The sequence below is a fragment of the Diadema antillarum genome, unplaced genomic scaffold, assembly GCF_040938485.1.
Source record: "Diadema antillarum isolate AM-2024a unplaced genomic scaffold, OU_Dant_1.0 seq00000112_RagTag, whole genome shotgun sequence".
In the NCBI taxonomy this organism is placed as follows: Eukaryota; Metazoa; Echinodermata; class Echinoidea; order Diadematoida; family Diadematidae; genus Diadema; species Diadema antillarum.
In genome coordinates, this window is record NW_027271196.1 from 667651 (window position 1) to 680049 (window position 12399).

The 12399-nt window shown below is 38.1% G+C and overlaps 1 protein-coding gene across 1 annotated transcript in view; it reads left to right on the plus strand.

Moving 5' to 3' along the window:
- Positions 1-12399, plus strand: part of LOC139727036 (endothelin-converting enzyme homolog) — a 182199-nt gene that overhangs the window by 120998 nt on the left and 48802 nt on the right. The window contains exon 5 of the mRNA XM_071638016.1: positions 8705-8832. Within this exon, the coding sequence (XP_071494117.1) occupies positions 8705-8832 (128 nt within the window). The remainder of the gene's footprint in view (positions 1-8704; positions 8833-12399) is intronic.

Genomic DNA, 12399 nt, shown 5'->3' on the forward strand with positions numbered 1-12399 from the left:
GTCCTTTTTTTTTTCTTTTTCTGGGTAGAGATGCCTTGCAGCTTTTACTGAAATTCCGTAATATTCTCTACCATCAGGTATGAGTGGCCCTTTCATATTCATTTCAGATTCTTACACATTTACCAACAAGATCTCACTTCTTACAGAGTACAGAATAAATACAAGTAACAATAGCAAGGTGACCTCCAGAAGTCGAAGTGAATGTGAGTAGTATTTCGATCTGTTTGAGGCTACTCTTATGATGTCTTCCAGTAGGTATACTGTTCTCTTATTGGTTTATTAGTGTGAAAAGTTCACTGGTCAGCAGCATTACAGCTGAAAGGTCAGCTTTACAGAATCAGCATAAATAACAATTGCATAATTACAGAAAACATGAATACAGATTGATGAAACAGGAAAATGGGCAAGACAAATATGATGGATACAAATTACATACATGGTTTTCTTTAATCATAGGTATATAAAAAAAAAAAATGCCTTCCAAAAACCAGTGCACTCTTCAGTCACTAATATACTTGTACCTCAGACACCAAACCAGGAATGTAGATAAATCAATGTATCATCATAATAATTGGAAATTCCTTTGAAGTCATATTCTAAAAGAGCATCAAAGATGCTTTGGGCATACAATACACATTGTAGTTTAACTATAGGGATGAAGGATGAATAGATGATAAGATCTAATGATTTGTTATAAAAGATTGAACAATGTATAAACAGTAACAATACACCACAATTGGACAAGAAATTATGTATAAATTAAAAAAAAAAATCTCTTTCTAGAAGGAAGAAACAATACAATCTGTAGAATAGGAAAGGAACGATTTTCATTATTTTACCATTGATTACAGTCTTTGAAATCCTAGACCAATGAGCCATTGTGTGTTTGTGCTATCTTTCCTTGTATCACTGTATGGAGCTAAGGTCTGACATAACCTCAAATCTCTGGGTTTGTCGGAGCGCAACATTTTCGTGCCAAAACTTTCACAGCATGCACTTCTGCGATGACAACCAAAGGACTCGCATTCAACGGATGCAGACACCTTACTTGTTTGCATGAAGTGCCATTGTCCTGTGTGTTATTAGCCAGGTGAGGTACACACGGGTTTGCTACCAAAATAGACGAGAGGAAACTACTGGCAGGTGTGCGGAAGTCTTAAGACGACAACATATGACCAAATTTGATAAATAAGAAATGAAACATTTATGTGTTCTACTGTACATTAAAGGGCTGGTACAGTTTCGGTTGAGATGGGGGCTTCAGGTTTCCAACATTTTTTGAGATAATTAGGAAACTCTTATGAAATATGAAAGAGCATAATTATCATTCTAAGTGGAATTCAAAGTTTACTTGAGGAAAATTGGTTTTGAAATGGCTGGACATATCCAAAACAAAGTGATCCTAATAAAAGGTGGACCCACATTGTAGGGTCACTTTGTTTTACTTTGTTTTTGGATATCTCAGTCATTTTTTTGTAACCGATTGTCATCAAATGAACTTTAAATTCCTCATATAGAGTTGTAAAGCTCTGTAACATTTCATAAAGTGGTTTCTAAGTATCTCGTAAACAGTTTAACCCATTGAGGACGGACTGATTTTGCAACAATACACATTTCCCATAGACATGTGCCTGAGTATACTCGGGACACGTCCACAACGGGTTAAAAGCAGAATCCTCACCTCAACCATTACTATATCATCCCTTTAAAAGCACATTGTTCATCATTGATGTGGTTCAATACTAAACAGGAAAATGTGAAATGTTGACTGAGCTTTATTGTGACATGAGAATGGATATCAAAGCATGCCAACATACAAAGGTTTTGAAAATTATGCTGACATCACTGAAAGATGTACAAAAAACTTGTTCCATGGCAATAAACCATTTTTAGAATGGTTTATTCTAACACTACTGTCTCTTGGAAATCTTGAATGTGCGAAATAAGGGCCTTGTTGCATTAACATTAGAACTGTATCAAACCAAACAATGAACCCAAAGTTTGGACAGATTCAGCTCAGATCTATAACATATAGTTGGGAAGGATACATAGACAGTGAACATGTACATGTATTTCCTAACTTCTGAGGACTGATTGATCCTAAAATTATCCCAAACAGTAGTTGAACTGAACTTGGGATTGATTTTAGAGCTTAATAGTGATACCTATAGGTCTCTGGTCATTCACAAAAAAACTCATTGGAAACAAGGTTAAAAGGACCTTTTCAGTGCAAATGCATGTTGACTTATTTCAAAGCTATGAAATTTGCCTGCACCTTGGTAATAGTCATGGTGCCATAAGGCCCTGTCCACTCATTCAGCAATGCTTTTTAATCCAATACTGTATACGCTATAATTTTCGCGTACATAAATTTTCGCGAATTACCGCTGTCACACATTTTCGCGAGTGGTTAAATTCGCGATTGGGGGACCAGAGAAAATATGAAGTGGCAAAGAAAGTGTGAATTTTCAACTTACTAGCAAATAAGAATGATACTAGTTTTAATATACACTGCATGAAAAAAACTTACCAAACTCTGCGAACTAGTAAGTTAGAATTCAACATTTTTGAAGTGGTTAAGTCCATCGCGCTAGATTTCTGACGAGTGGTCCCCTTGCAATAATGGATTGGCTCTCTACAGTATTCGTAAGTAGACGTGGACGTGCGTAAACAAGCTTAGCCAGTATGGTCTGTTCGGTATAAGTCGTGACATGGTATACTAGTGCTGAAATGTTCGTTTCATCAAGGCAAGGGATTCATTTTGGAAGGTAATATTTTCGCGTGTTGTTAATTTTGCGAATAGCTCCCGACTCGCGAAATTCGCGAAAATAAAACCCCCGCGAAATATATAGCATATACAGTAGTTAGACGATAGCTCGGAATTGGGGATAGTGCTGTAGGATCTAAAGGAACCATTCGTTCAGCAACATACATGTACACTGTAGAACACCCCTTCATGTTGTATCTGTCTCTGCTTGCAGAGTGACATGTTGTCTATTAAAGAAGATACTCATCAACAATATCAGATGGAAAATGAGCACCAATGTACAGTAGCCACATGACACCATGTTGTCCCTCTGGTAGTCAGTTGATTGGAATAGTCAGTTGATTGGAAAAGCAGCTTTTTGTTTTTCAAAGCCACCATAGAATAATGTTGTGAAAGCCTTTGCTTTCATCTCCCACGCACGTGAAATAATACCCTGTGGGAGTAACATCCGTGAACTGGTGACATAGAGATCAGAATGCCCCCCAAAGCCCACATTGATGACATTCAGTTCTGGTGCAATTCTTTTTAGCAAAAACAAAATTACAGCTATATTCCTGGCTTTTAAAGCTTCACTTTCCCACCTTTTCATCAGTTATGGTTAGACAAGGGTAAATTGCCTGCTGCACTTTTATTTTGTGAGATTGTTTCCGATTGCTACCAACCTGTGGAATCAAGAATTGATAAGGTTTACTTACAGGTAGGGGCCTACTTACTATACGACTTTAATCGCTCCAAACAGACTGTGTTCAGTTTCGCAATGACATGATGATGTTTAAAGAAGACCAAAAACTTAATGTAAAAATGTGGATTGAGTGAAAGAAACACATACTAGACTTAGAGCATAAATCAAGCCCAACTTCACACAAGCTCTTTTAATAAGATATTGTATAACCAAAACTGTAGGGGCCTACATCCTACATGGTACACATATACATATGGCTACATTGTATCCCCCCCCCCCCCCCCCCCCCCCGTTAAAAAAGAGAAAAAGAAAAAGACAACAGTTTAAAGAGTACACTTGTCCTTTAGCATGTCCTTTCCAAAAACAGAAAGATGTACACATACATCGTTCAGATATAGCTTGTCATTTGCTCTGGCAGCAATTCTATTCGTATCGCAATTGACATTGGATGGCACTGAATTGAAGGCAAATAGAGCTCTTGAAAGGAATTGGTATGACCATTGCAAACACCAAAATCAGTTTGTAAAACAGTTGAATTTCATTTTCTGACACATACATGTACACTTTTGTATGTGTACACACACACACACTTGAACACAGACTCATGCTCAAAACAGTGAAACATCTATAGCAGGATATTCCGTAAATGTGTCTACAGTTGACATTCCCCTGGCCACGTTTTTGTTTGTTTGTTTGTTTTTCTTTTCCTCTTCTCTCTGATGGCTGAGCTTTTGTAAATGTCAGCTTTTGAAGGAGGGAGCTCCTCAGCCATAATGTTACATTGCAACTCATCAAAATTGCATGCCTGTCTCAAGCCTGTTGATGATTAAAGATTTAACATTTATATAGAAATGTTACTTTGAAAAAAGGAAAGGAAATAGCTCTGAAACTAAAGGTCTACATGTACACTGTAAAACCAGAAACATTCGTAAAATTAACTTTTGCAAATTATAGTGGATGACCTTTTTTCTTGACATGATTTGGTTTTTTGTTTTAGTTTTTACAAATTGCCACTGGCATTCATGCATTTTGTAGACAAAGATTTTTGCCCGCATTTTTAACGTTCATGAACTTTGGCTTATACTCATGAAATTTGCAACAGTTTCATGCACTCAAAAAGTTCTGCTTTTATGTACTGAAGGGCTCTGACATACTGTACATGTACAACGTGTACAAATGTATGCTTAAAGAGGAATGGAGAAGGGATTCAAATCTCCATTGTTACTGCTATATAGGGAGTGTGCCAAGGTCATATCAAACCAAAATTTTCTTAGAACTCATTAACACCATTGTGGCAAAGATTTTTTTTTCTGTCAAATTCACAGTACTGCATTATAAATGTTTATTTAAGTTCCTGGAAGGTACATATGCACAGTATCTCATAATATATATGCATGAAACACCAAGAGAAACATTCAAATGAATGGATTCTTGTGGCAAGTTGTTTTTCATTGCAACTGCTTGAAAACTGCCGTACATGCAGGGTAATTTGTCAGTGAGTTGCAGAGATACCCAGCCAGTGATCTGCCAAACCTAAAGAATCTCTCAAATCAAAAACAAACAGGAAGACAAGATATTAAAAATGGGAAATACAAAGACATTTAAAAGCTGTAGTTGACTGTTATGCTTCTTTCCTTCAAGTCTAGAGAGAAAAAGGGTTGTTCTTGTCAAAAATACCCCAAACCAAGACATAAACCTTGTTGACCCAAGTCAGGTACTTTTAGGCCTACTTGAAAATCAAAGTGTGTTGACATTTTTTTGTGTGTGTTTTGATGCTCGGTCACGTAAAATCCTTCTGTGTTTCTATTTCTGGAAAATGTTTGTGACTGCACCGTAATTCGTTTGAAATATGAGCACACACAGAAGTGTGGGAAAAAGCAGTTCTTGAATCACTGCATTTAGAATGTCTCTTCTTGTCTTTTATTCGAAGCCACAACCTTGTGTGATTTTTCATTGACATTTAAGAAAAAATTGGCTGTATAAAATTATGAATCCATATATTTTTTTTTGCACATCAGATGTTGTATGACTGTTGGTACATGTAGGGAAAGGATGGGGGAGGGAGAGATTGAATTCTCAGAGAATATAATGTGATTTAGTTGTGTGTAGTTGAATGGCTTCTAACTGGCAGTCATACGATTTCGTCTCTGTATGATATAATGTTTTTGGCCAATTCAGGCCCAGAATGAGAGTGCATATATACCAGAAAGAGAACATCCAGAGCAAGGCTGAATGTGAATCGCGTGTAAAACCCGATGACGATCTCCCACCATATGTTCCTCCGACGGTAGTGCCGACGTGACCTTATCCTGTCTGCAGGTATATGCTGTGATGTAAATGCACATTGACGAACTGCCTTTTGCAGATGGCTCGTTGACGTCGAGCTCATATTGCGCTCCGTCGACTCCGTAAAGATGCCTGACTTCACACTGTTGGGCAAGGTATCCATCTCGTCTGCTGCTGGCCGGATTAAAAAAAGGAAAAGAAGAAGAAAGAAAATTAAAAGGCGCATTAGAGGTGATAGTAACAGGAAAGATTGAAATTCTGTCGTTGACCCATTAAAGGGGAAGTTCCGACAATTTTCCTAAGTTACCATAATGTAGTACATATTAATCGACAGCTCCATGTTTAGATTTATGGAATTAATTGTTGTCTTTGAGCAGAGAAAGCAATATTCTGCAAAACAAATAACACTGAACAAGGATGATGACATAGCAGCTTCACCATAAGAATGCATGAGTAGGAGGTTTACATATTTCAGAAATGTAGCAATGCAATTCCATGACAATACTGCCTGCTTGAATAACAAGTTCACCTGTGTAGAATTTATGCATGCTTTCTTCTTTTGTGCTGCTTCTTTGAGCCCCCCCCCCCATATATTCTTATGGAGAAGCTGCTATGTCATCATCCTTGTCCATTGTGATTTCTGACGATTTTGAAAACATTCTTATTCCTTATCCCAATCACTATAAGTTCTGAAATTCTGTACCCAGTTTAACCAGTTTATAATTATTGTTGGAATGTAACTAGTTTGAAAATCAGTGGGAGTTCTCCACTAACTTACGTATAGACCCATGAAACAATGATTAAATTGATGATGCTGTATTACATACTGCCTGTCCCTTGGGTTTTTGGAAAATGGTGAATTTCGCAATCCAACAGAAGACTTTATAAACTTGTACCACTCATGGTAATACCTTGTAGCATTTCAGGTTCTCTATGTGTTTATAATCTGTGCCGTACTTTAACAATCGTTATAGTCAAGGTAAACTGTAAAGTACAGTAGAATGAAACGGCTTAAAGAAAGTTGGACATGCTTCTGTGTGCAGCAAAGTAAGAAAGCATAGCCAGGGCTGCACACTAACCCATTTTTTCTCTACTGGTCCTACCTGTTTGTAAGACCAGTAGGTACCCAGTTTTTCCATGTTTTACTGGTAAATTCCTGAAAAAGTTACTGGTCCGACAGTGATTTTTACTGGTCAGGGACCGTCGTACCAGTGCAAGTGTGCAGCATTGGCATAGCTATACCAGCTCAATGTCTCATTCTGATACTCAGGTTCGAGTTAAAATCTACATTTTATTTTATGTCATGCAGGGATGCCAAGTTCAAAAAAATTTTATGATTGAGATTTTCATGACTCGGCATCTCGGCATGCGAATGTGCACGCGAGCAGGGTGTGGGAGGGGTTTTCCCCCCCAGTCGCCCCCCACGGTAGGGAGCTTTTTCAATTTTTAGCTCTTACTGGTGCAATCAGGTGCATACTTAACTATTTTTTACTAATTTTGAAAGACAAAAGGGAAATATACCATCAATTGCAACTATCACTTTAATCTTTTGAGCTATACACATTATTATAGGCCCAAGTTGCAGACTTGGTCCGATGTGTGAGAAAAAAGGGTGTCATGCGTGAGATCGTGAGATTGCCTCTAAATGCGTGAGTCTCACGCAGAATGCGTGAGACTTGGTAGCTCTGTGTCATGTCACATTTGTTGTAATAGAGTAAACCATATTGCTCGTGATTGTGTTTTGTGAATCAGGGAAAGATAAATAGAAAGAAGTCCTTTGTATTATTTGAGCACTTTGCTTTTATAGATCAATGAGAACAATATATAGTACAAGTTAGTGTCCCTAACCCTACCTGTGCCAGGGACTTTGGACAATGTGTACAACACTGTGGGATCTTCTGTGGCAATGGACACTCAAAGCACACAGAAGGTTCAAGGTATTCCTACCTGTGTTCTGGATCGACACACTGTCATTTTCTCGGGGGACATCGATTTGTAAGACTCTACCAAGTTAAGTAGCAATTTTGCACGTTTTACCACGTCCAGATGATGCCGTGTAACCCTATGAGCGAGTCAATTTCCATGCGAGAGGCGTGGGTATCAAGGCACGACGGGGGAAGATTCACGCGGACGGCTCGAATTTTATTACGGAAAAATCATTGAAACGTGTCTCAGCGGCCACGGATCGCGTGCCACCGTCCTGCTTCATCATTTCCCCGTAACATCCGCCGGTGGACACCAATCTGGATGGTCACGTGGTGCAGACATTTCATTACACCGTCCACGGGGGTGTCGGATGTCATCCCGCTGGCTTAAGGGATCACTCTGTATCTCATGTCATACATGAGGACTGTGCTGGGAGAGGGGAAAACGGTCCAGGGGGATGTTGAGGTCCCTGGGTGCCTGTACAGGGTCAAGTGAAGGGGAAGGGATGGACATCTTTTTCTTCTTTTTTTAACCCGTTGGGTCTTGGGGAAATTTGGCTGCAGAAATCATTGTCTTGCCATCATCAATTAAATTGGCAACTCTGGATTTTGTTGCTTATATCTTACTGGAAAGGATGTAAATAGAGCTTGTTACATGAGAAAGAAATTTACAGCAATATGCCCACTCTGTGAAAGAAATGAATTTCAGTCTTCTAAAGTATGTTGCCAATGTAATAATCAGATCTAGATTAAGCAAGCAAAAAGTGTTTTGAAGATTCTGCAACTGAAAAAAAAAATTGTACCTATGAATGACAAAGAACTCAAATAATAGATGATTTGTTACTTTAATTAGAAATGCACAGCAACAGTTAATATTCACTGTGTAGACTGTGCAGTCAGTCAATATCTACTCAAGATAAGATGTACAAGGGAGGTATTTCTTCATAGTCTGCTATATCTCCCATATACTGCCACATGCTTTCCTAGAATGATTTCATTTGATATTTTCTCATTTCGTTTTGTTCTGTTTTGCCTTTTCCACAGAAAGTGAGCTGAACACAACGAGTAGCGCCGAGTTAAAAGCTCAGGACTTCTTTATATCCTGCATGGATGAGGATAATATCATTGAGAAGCTAGGAGCAAAACCACTTCTGGACATCATCGCCAATCAGGTGTGTCATCCAAGAGTACATCACATATGTTTTTAAGGTGCATCATATGCAGCCAGATAGAGACAGCACTATCGGTAACAAATTCATAGTTGTGATAAGTATACATGTACCTTTGGAGTATGTACGATGATTTTATACATGTACCATGCATCACAGAATCTACAAAGAGGCACATTGTATGACTTTCCACATTGGACCTAAAACATTTTGACAGAGTAATACTTTTCTATCTAAATTTGAAAGCTTGAAGGCATTAAATGTCAGTATAGGTAGTGATGTCTTTTAAAGTATTGAAGACTTTTGTTTTTTTTTTCTAATATTGTGAACTTGATTCTTATTTATTTTGTACCAACAAGGACTGTGGATGTGTTTGTTATAACCCTGCAGAATTACTATAACGGTTCAGAAGTACATTATTACTTTGATTCTTGGATTCTAGTCGTAGATATAATATCTTTGATTAACTCCACCCTTTGTTTGACTGATCTGAAAATTCCATCAAATTTTATATTTCTCATCTCTATCCCACACAGTCACATATAATGTATGTTCTTGCATAGACCCTTGTCAAATTCGAAAGCCCCACTCCCTTCATGGGGCACTCCTACATGTTTGACTTTGAATCACTAATTTTGCTGGCCTAGGAACATCCAATTTGGCTAAATTTGATATTACTTCAAAAAGTGGCATTCTCCTCAGTTTAGAAATTGACCTTACTGTAGAAAAAAATTATATATAAAGATGGATATTTTTTGTAAAGATAGAATATTTTGTAAAGATAGACATTTTTGTAAAGACAGATATTTTATAGAGATAGATATTTTATAAGGATAGATGTTTTATAAAGATAGATATTTTATCTGGTGACTTTTAAAATAGTTGGTTTGGTGATGCAAGGTTCACGTGATGTGGACAGTGTGAATGTTGATGACATCACATAGATCTGAAGTGTGGCCTGTGACCATGTAGTGCTGTTTTGATCAGTGCCTCTCTCCATGTGTGGACATTAAAGGTGTCCTAACCTTGGGAGGGGGGACACACCGGTGTCGCCAGACGTTGGAATTTAAAATTGAATTGCGAAAGGATGGGGGGTACATATCCACCGAATTGGTTGTAAATTGATTAACCAAATCTAGCAGAAAAATCCAGATGGGGTCTGCAATTGCATTACGGTGAAGACATGGGAAACTTGTTGAATCATTTATCTATTCCTCAACGCACACACACACACACACACATACACGAGCACACACACATACACACACAAACACACACACACACACTCTCTCTTCCTTCTTTTCTTTCTCATCTCTGCTCTTTGTAATGACTTTGGATACTTTGCGTGTACATTGTCTCTTCTTTTTTTTTTTACTAGCATTCCCTGCTGTAAATAAAACTTAGCAGTATACAGACTGTCAATTACAAATTGTCAGTGTAGGTCCGCTGCAAATGGTTGATATAAGAAAAAAAAATGAGCACCATCGTCATAGTAACTGCTTACCCCACCATCAGAAAGTGTTAGGTGGAGCCAAAAAAAGGGGAAAAAAACACCACAACATCTTTATCCATCAAGGTAGGAGTATCTAGAATTCCTAGCAAACTTTTTAATTGTAAGTTTGAAAAAGAAGAATAGTATAAAATCAAATCAGTGTAAGAGTAATATCAACATTTGAATTAAAATGAAAAGAAAAAAAAAACTCAAAATATTTTCCTGTGTTAATCTCATTTGCATGCAAGTTATATGATCCCTTTCTTCTACTCTTTCCTTGGACAGAAGGGGATAAAAGAGCATTGATCCATTTATTATTTGAGTTTGAAATCACCTTTGATAGGACCCACCTGGTTTCCAGAGGGTTAATATCCAACAAAGTTATTTTGATATCCCTCAGGTCCTCAACCAGTTACAGCGTATAATAATGTCCCTGAGGTAGTGACCATCATTTGATTTGACCTTCAGCCCTAGATTGGAAGTCATCCTTCTTCTTATGGATGGCTACAACCAATTTAATTAGACTACACTCCTGATGAATGAGACTTATTTCAGGGTGACGCAAGCTGACCCAGTTAGGGCCATGTCTGCTTTTCAGTCAAGAGGCCGATGGTTGTGTGTTACCAAATCTTCCCTCTGTTTCTGACAAACTGCTCTGCCCCTCAAGGAAGACATGGGATGAAAGTTAGACATGTAAGAGACCAAGATTGCATTTACTGTGAAAGTGGAAATTTTTGCGGTGTTGTCATTTTCGCGCATTTCGCGCAACCAAAGACTAGTGCGAAAATAAAAGCACATGAATATTTTTGCTTGCCATATGTTCCTGTGCGTGAAGTCTAGATTCCGCGGATTTAAAAACACACAAAACTCTTCTTACTGGGCCAAGCGTGAAAAAATTAGTCGTATGAAAATATCAACTTTTACAGTATCAACTTTCTTATGTTTGAAACCTGCTTCAATACCCACTATCAACACACGTTTGCAAACGCCTTTCGGATTGTGCTTCTCGAGATGTTGCATTTGTCAGCTCTGTCTTGAGTTGATTGGGAAACCTTAATTGGCACTGCACAGCTCCATAGTGCAGTTTGACTCGAGGAGCAGAGATGTGTCATTTGCAGTGGTTGACGTGGGCAAGTCTGAGTATCATAAACATGTTTCAAAACAACTTTACGTTTATTGACTCTACAGACACATGTTTCTGACTCAAACATGTTTGCGATGGCACTTTTTTCGATGTTTCAGAAACACATTTCTAACCCCGTAATCAAGAGAGCTTTGCATTTTATATCAACTGCCCAAAACTCCCTAAAAGTTGGTTAGAAACCTTTATAATTCTGTGCCAGAAGTGAGTTGATTAATGTACACTAAGCATGTCAAGTCCACAAAAGATCCTTCTTTAACACCCAGAGAAGAGTGTTACATCCCTCCAACATGTCCCCTAGATACCAGGCATGTAACGTATACAAATTTGTACCTTGGTAATATCCAGCCCATTTGATGTGCTAGGGATGAAGAACAGAAGTCAGCAAACTGGCAACGCCCAGACACATTGTGCCATACGAAAGAAGACAAAGAAAGAATGGGAAAAAAAGAAGAATTTGAAAAGGAGAAGAAGAAGGGAAAAAAAAAGAAAAAGAAAAGGAGACAAAACTGAAGAAGAAGAGGAGGCAAAGAAAAAGACGAAGAAATGAAGAAAGAAAAGAGAAAAAAAAAGGTACAAAGAAGGGGAAGTTGGAGAAAAAGAGGAGAAAGGAAAAAAGGAGAAGAAAAAAGGTAGGAAAGGTAGTGAAAGAAGAAGAGGAGGATATAAAAGAAGAAATTTAAGAAAAAAGAAGAAGACTTGTTTTCACAGATGCCTTGATCAATGACTTTGGTTGTGCTCAGTTGGAAATGATTGCTTTGTTGGTTTAGGCACATTACGAAATAAGGCAATAATGTTATAACAACATGGCTGGTGCATCTCTGTTTTCTGAATGCTGCGTCTGCATGTGCTGGTAATGCAGGTAAATCTGATAGCCCTCCAGGAAGCTCACTCTCATGATCCTCACGGATTCTCGACATTGGAATCCGGTGGGAAA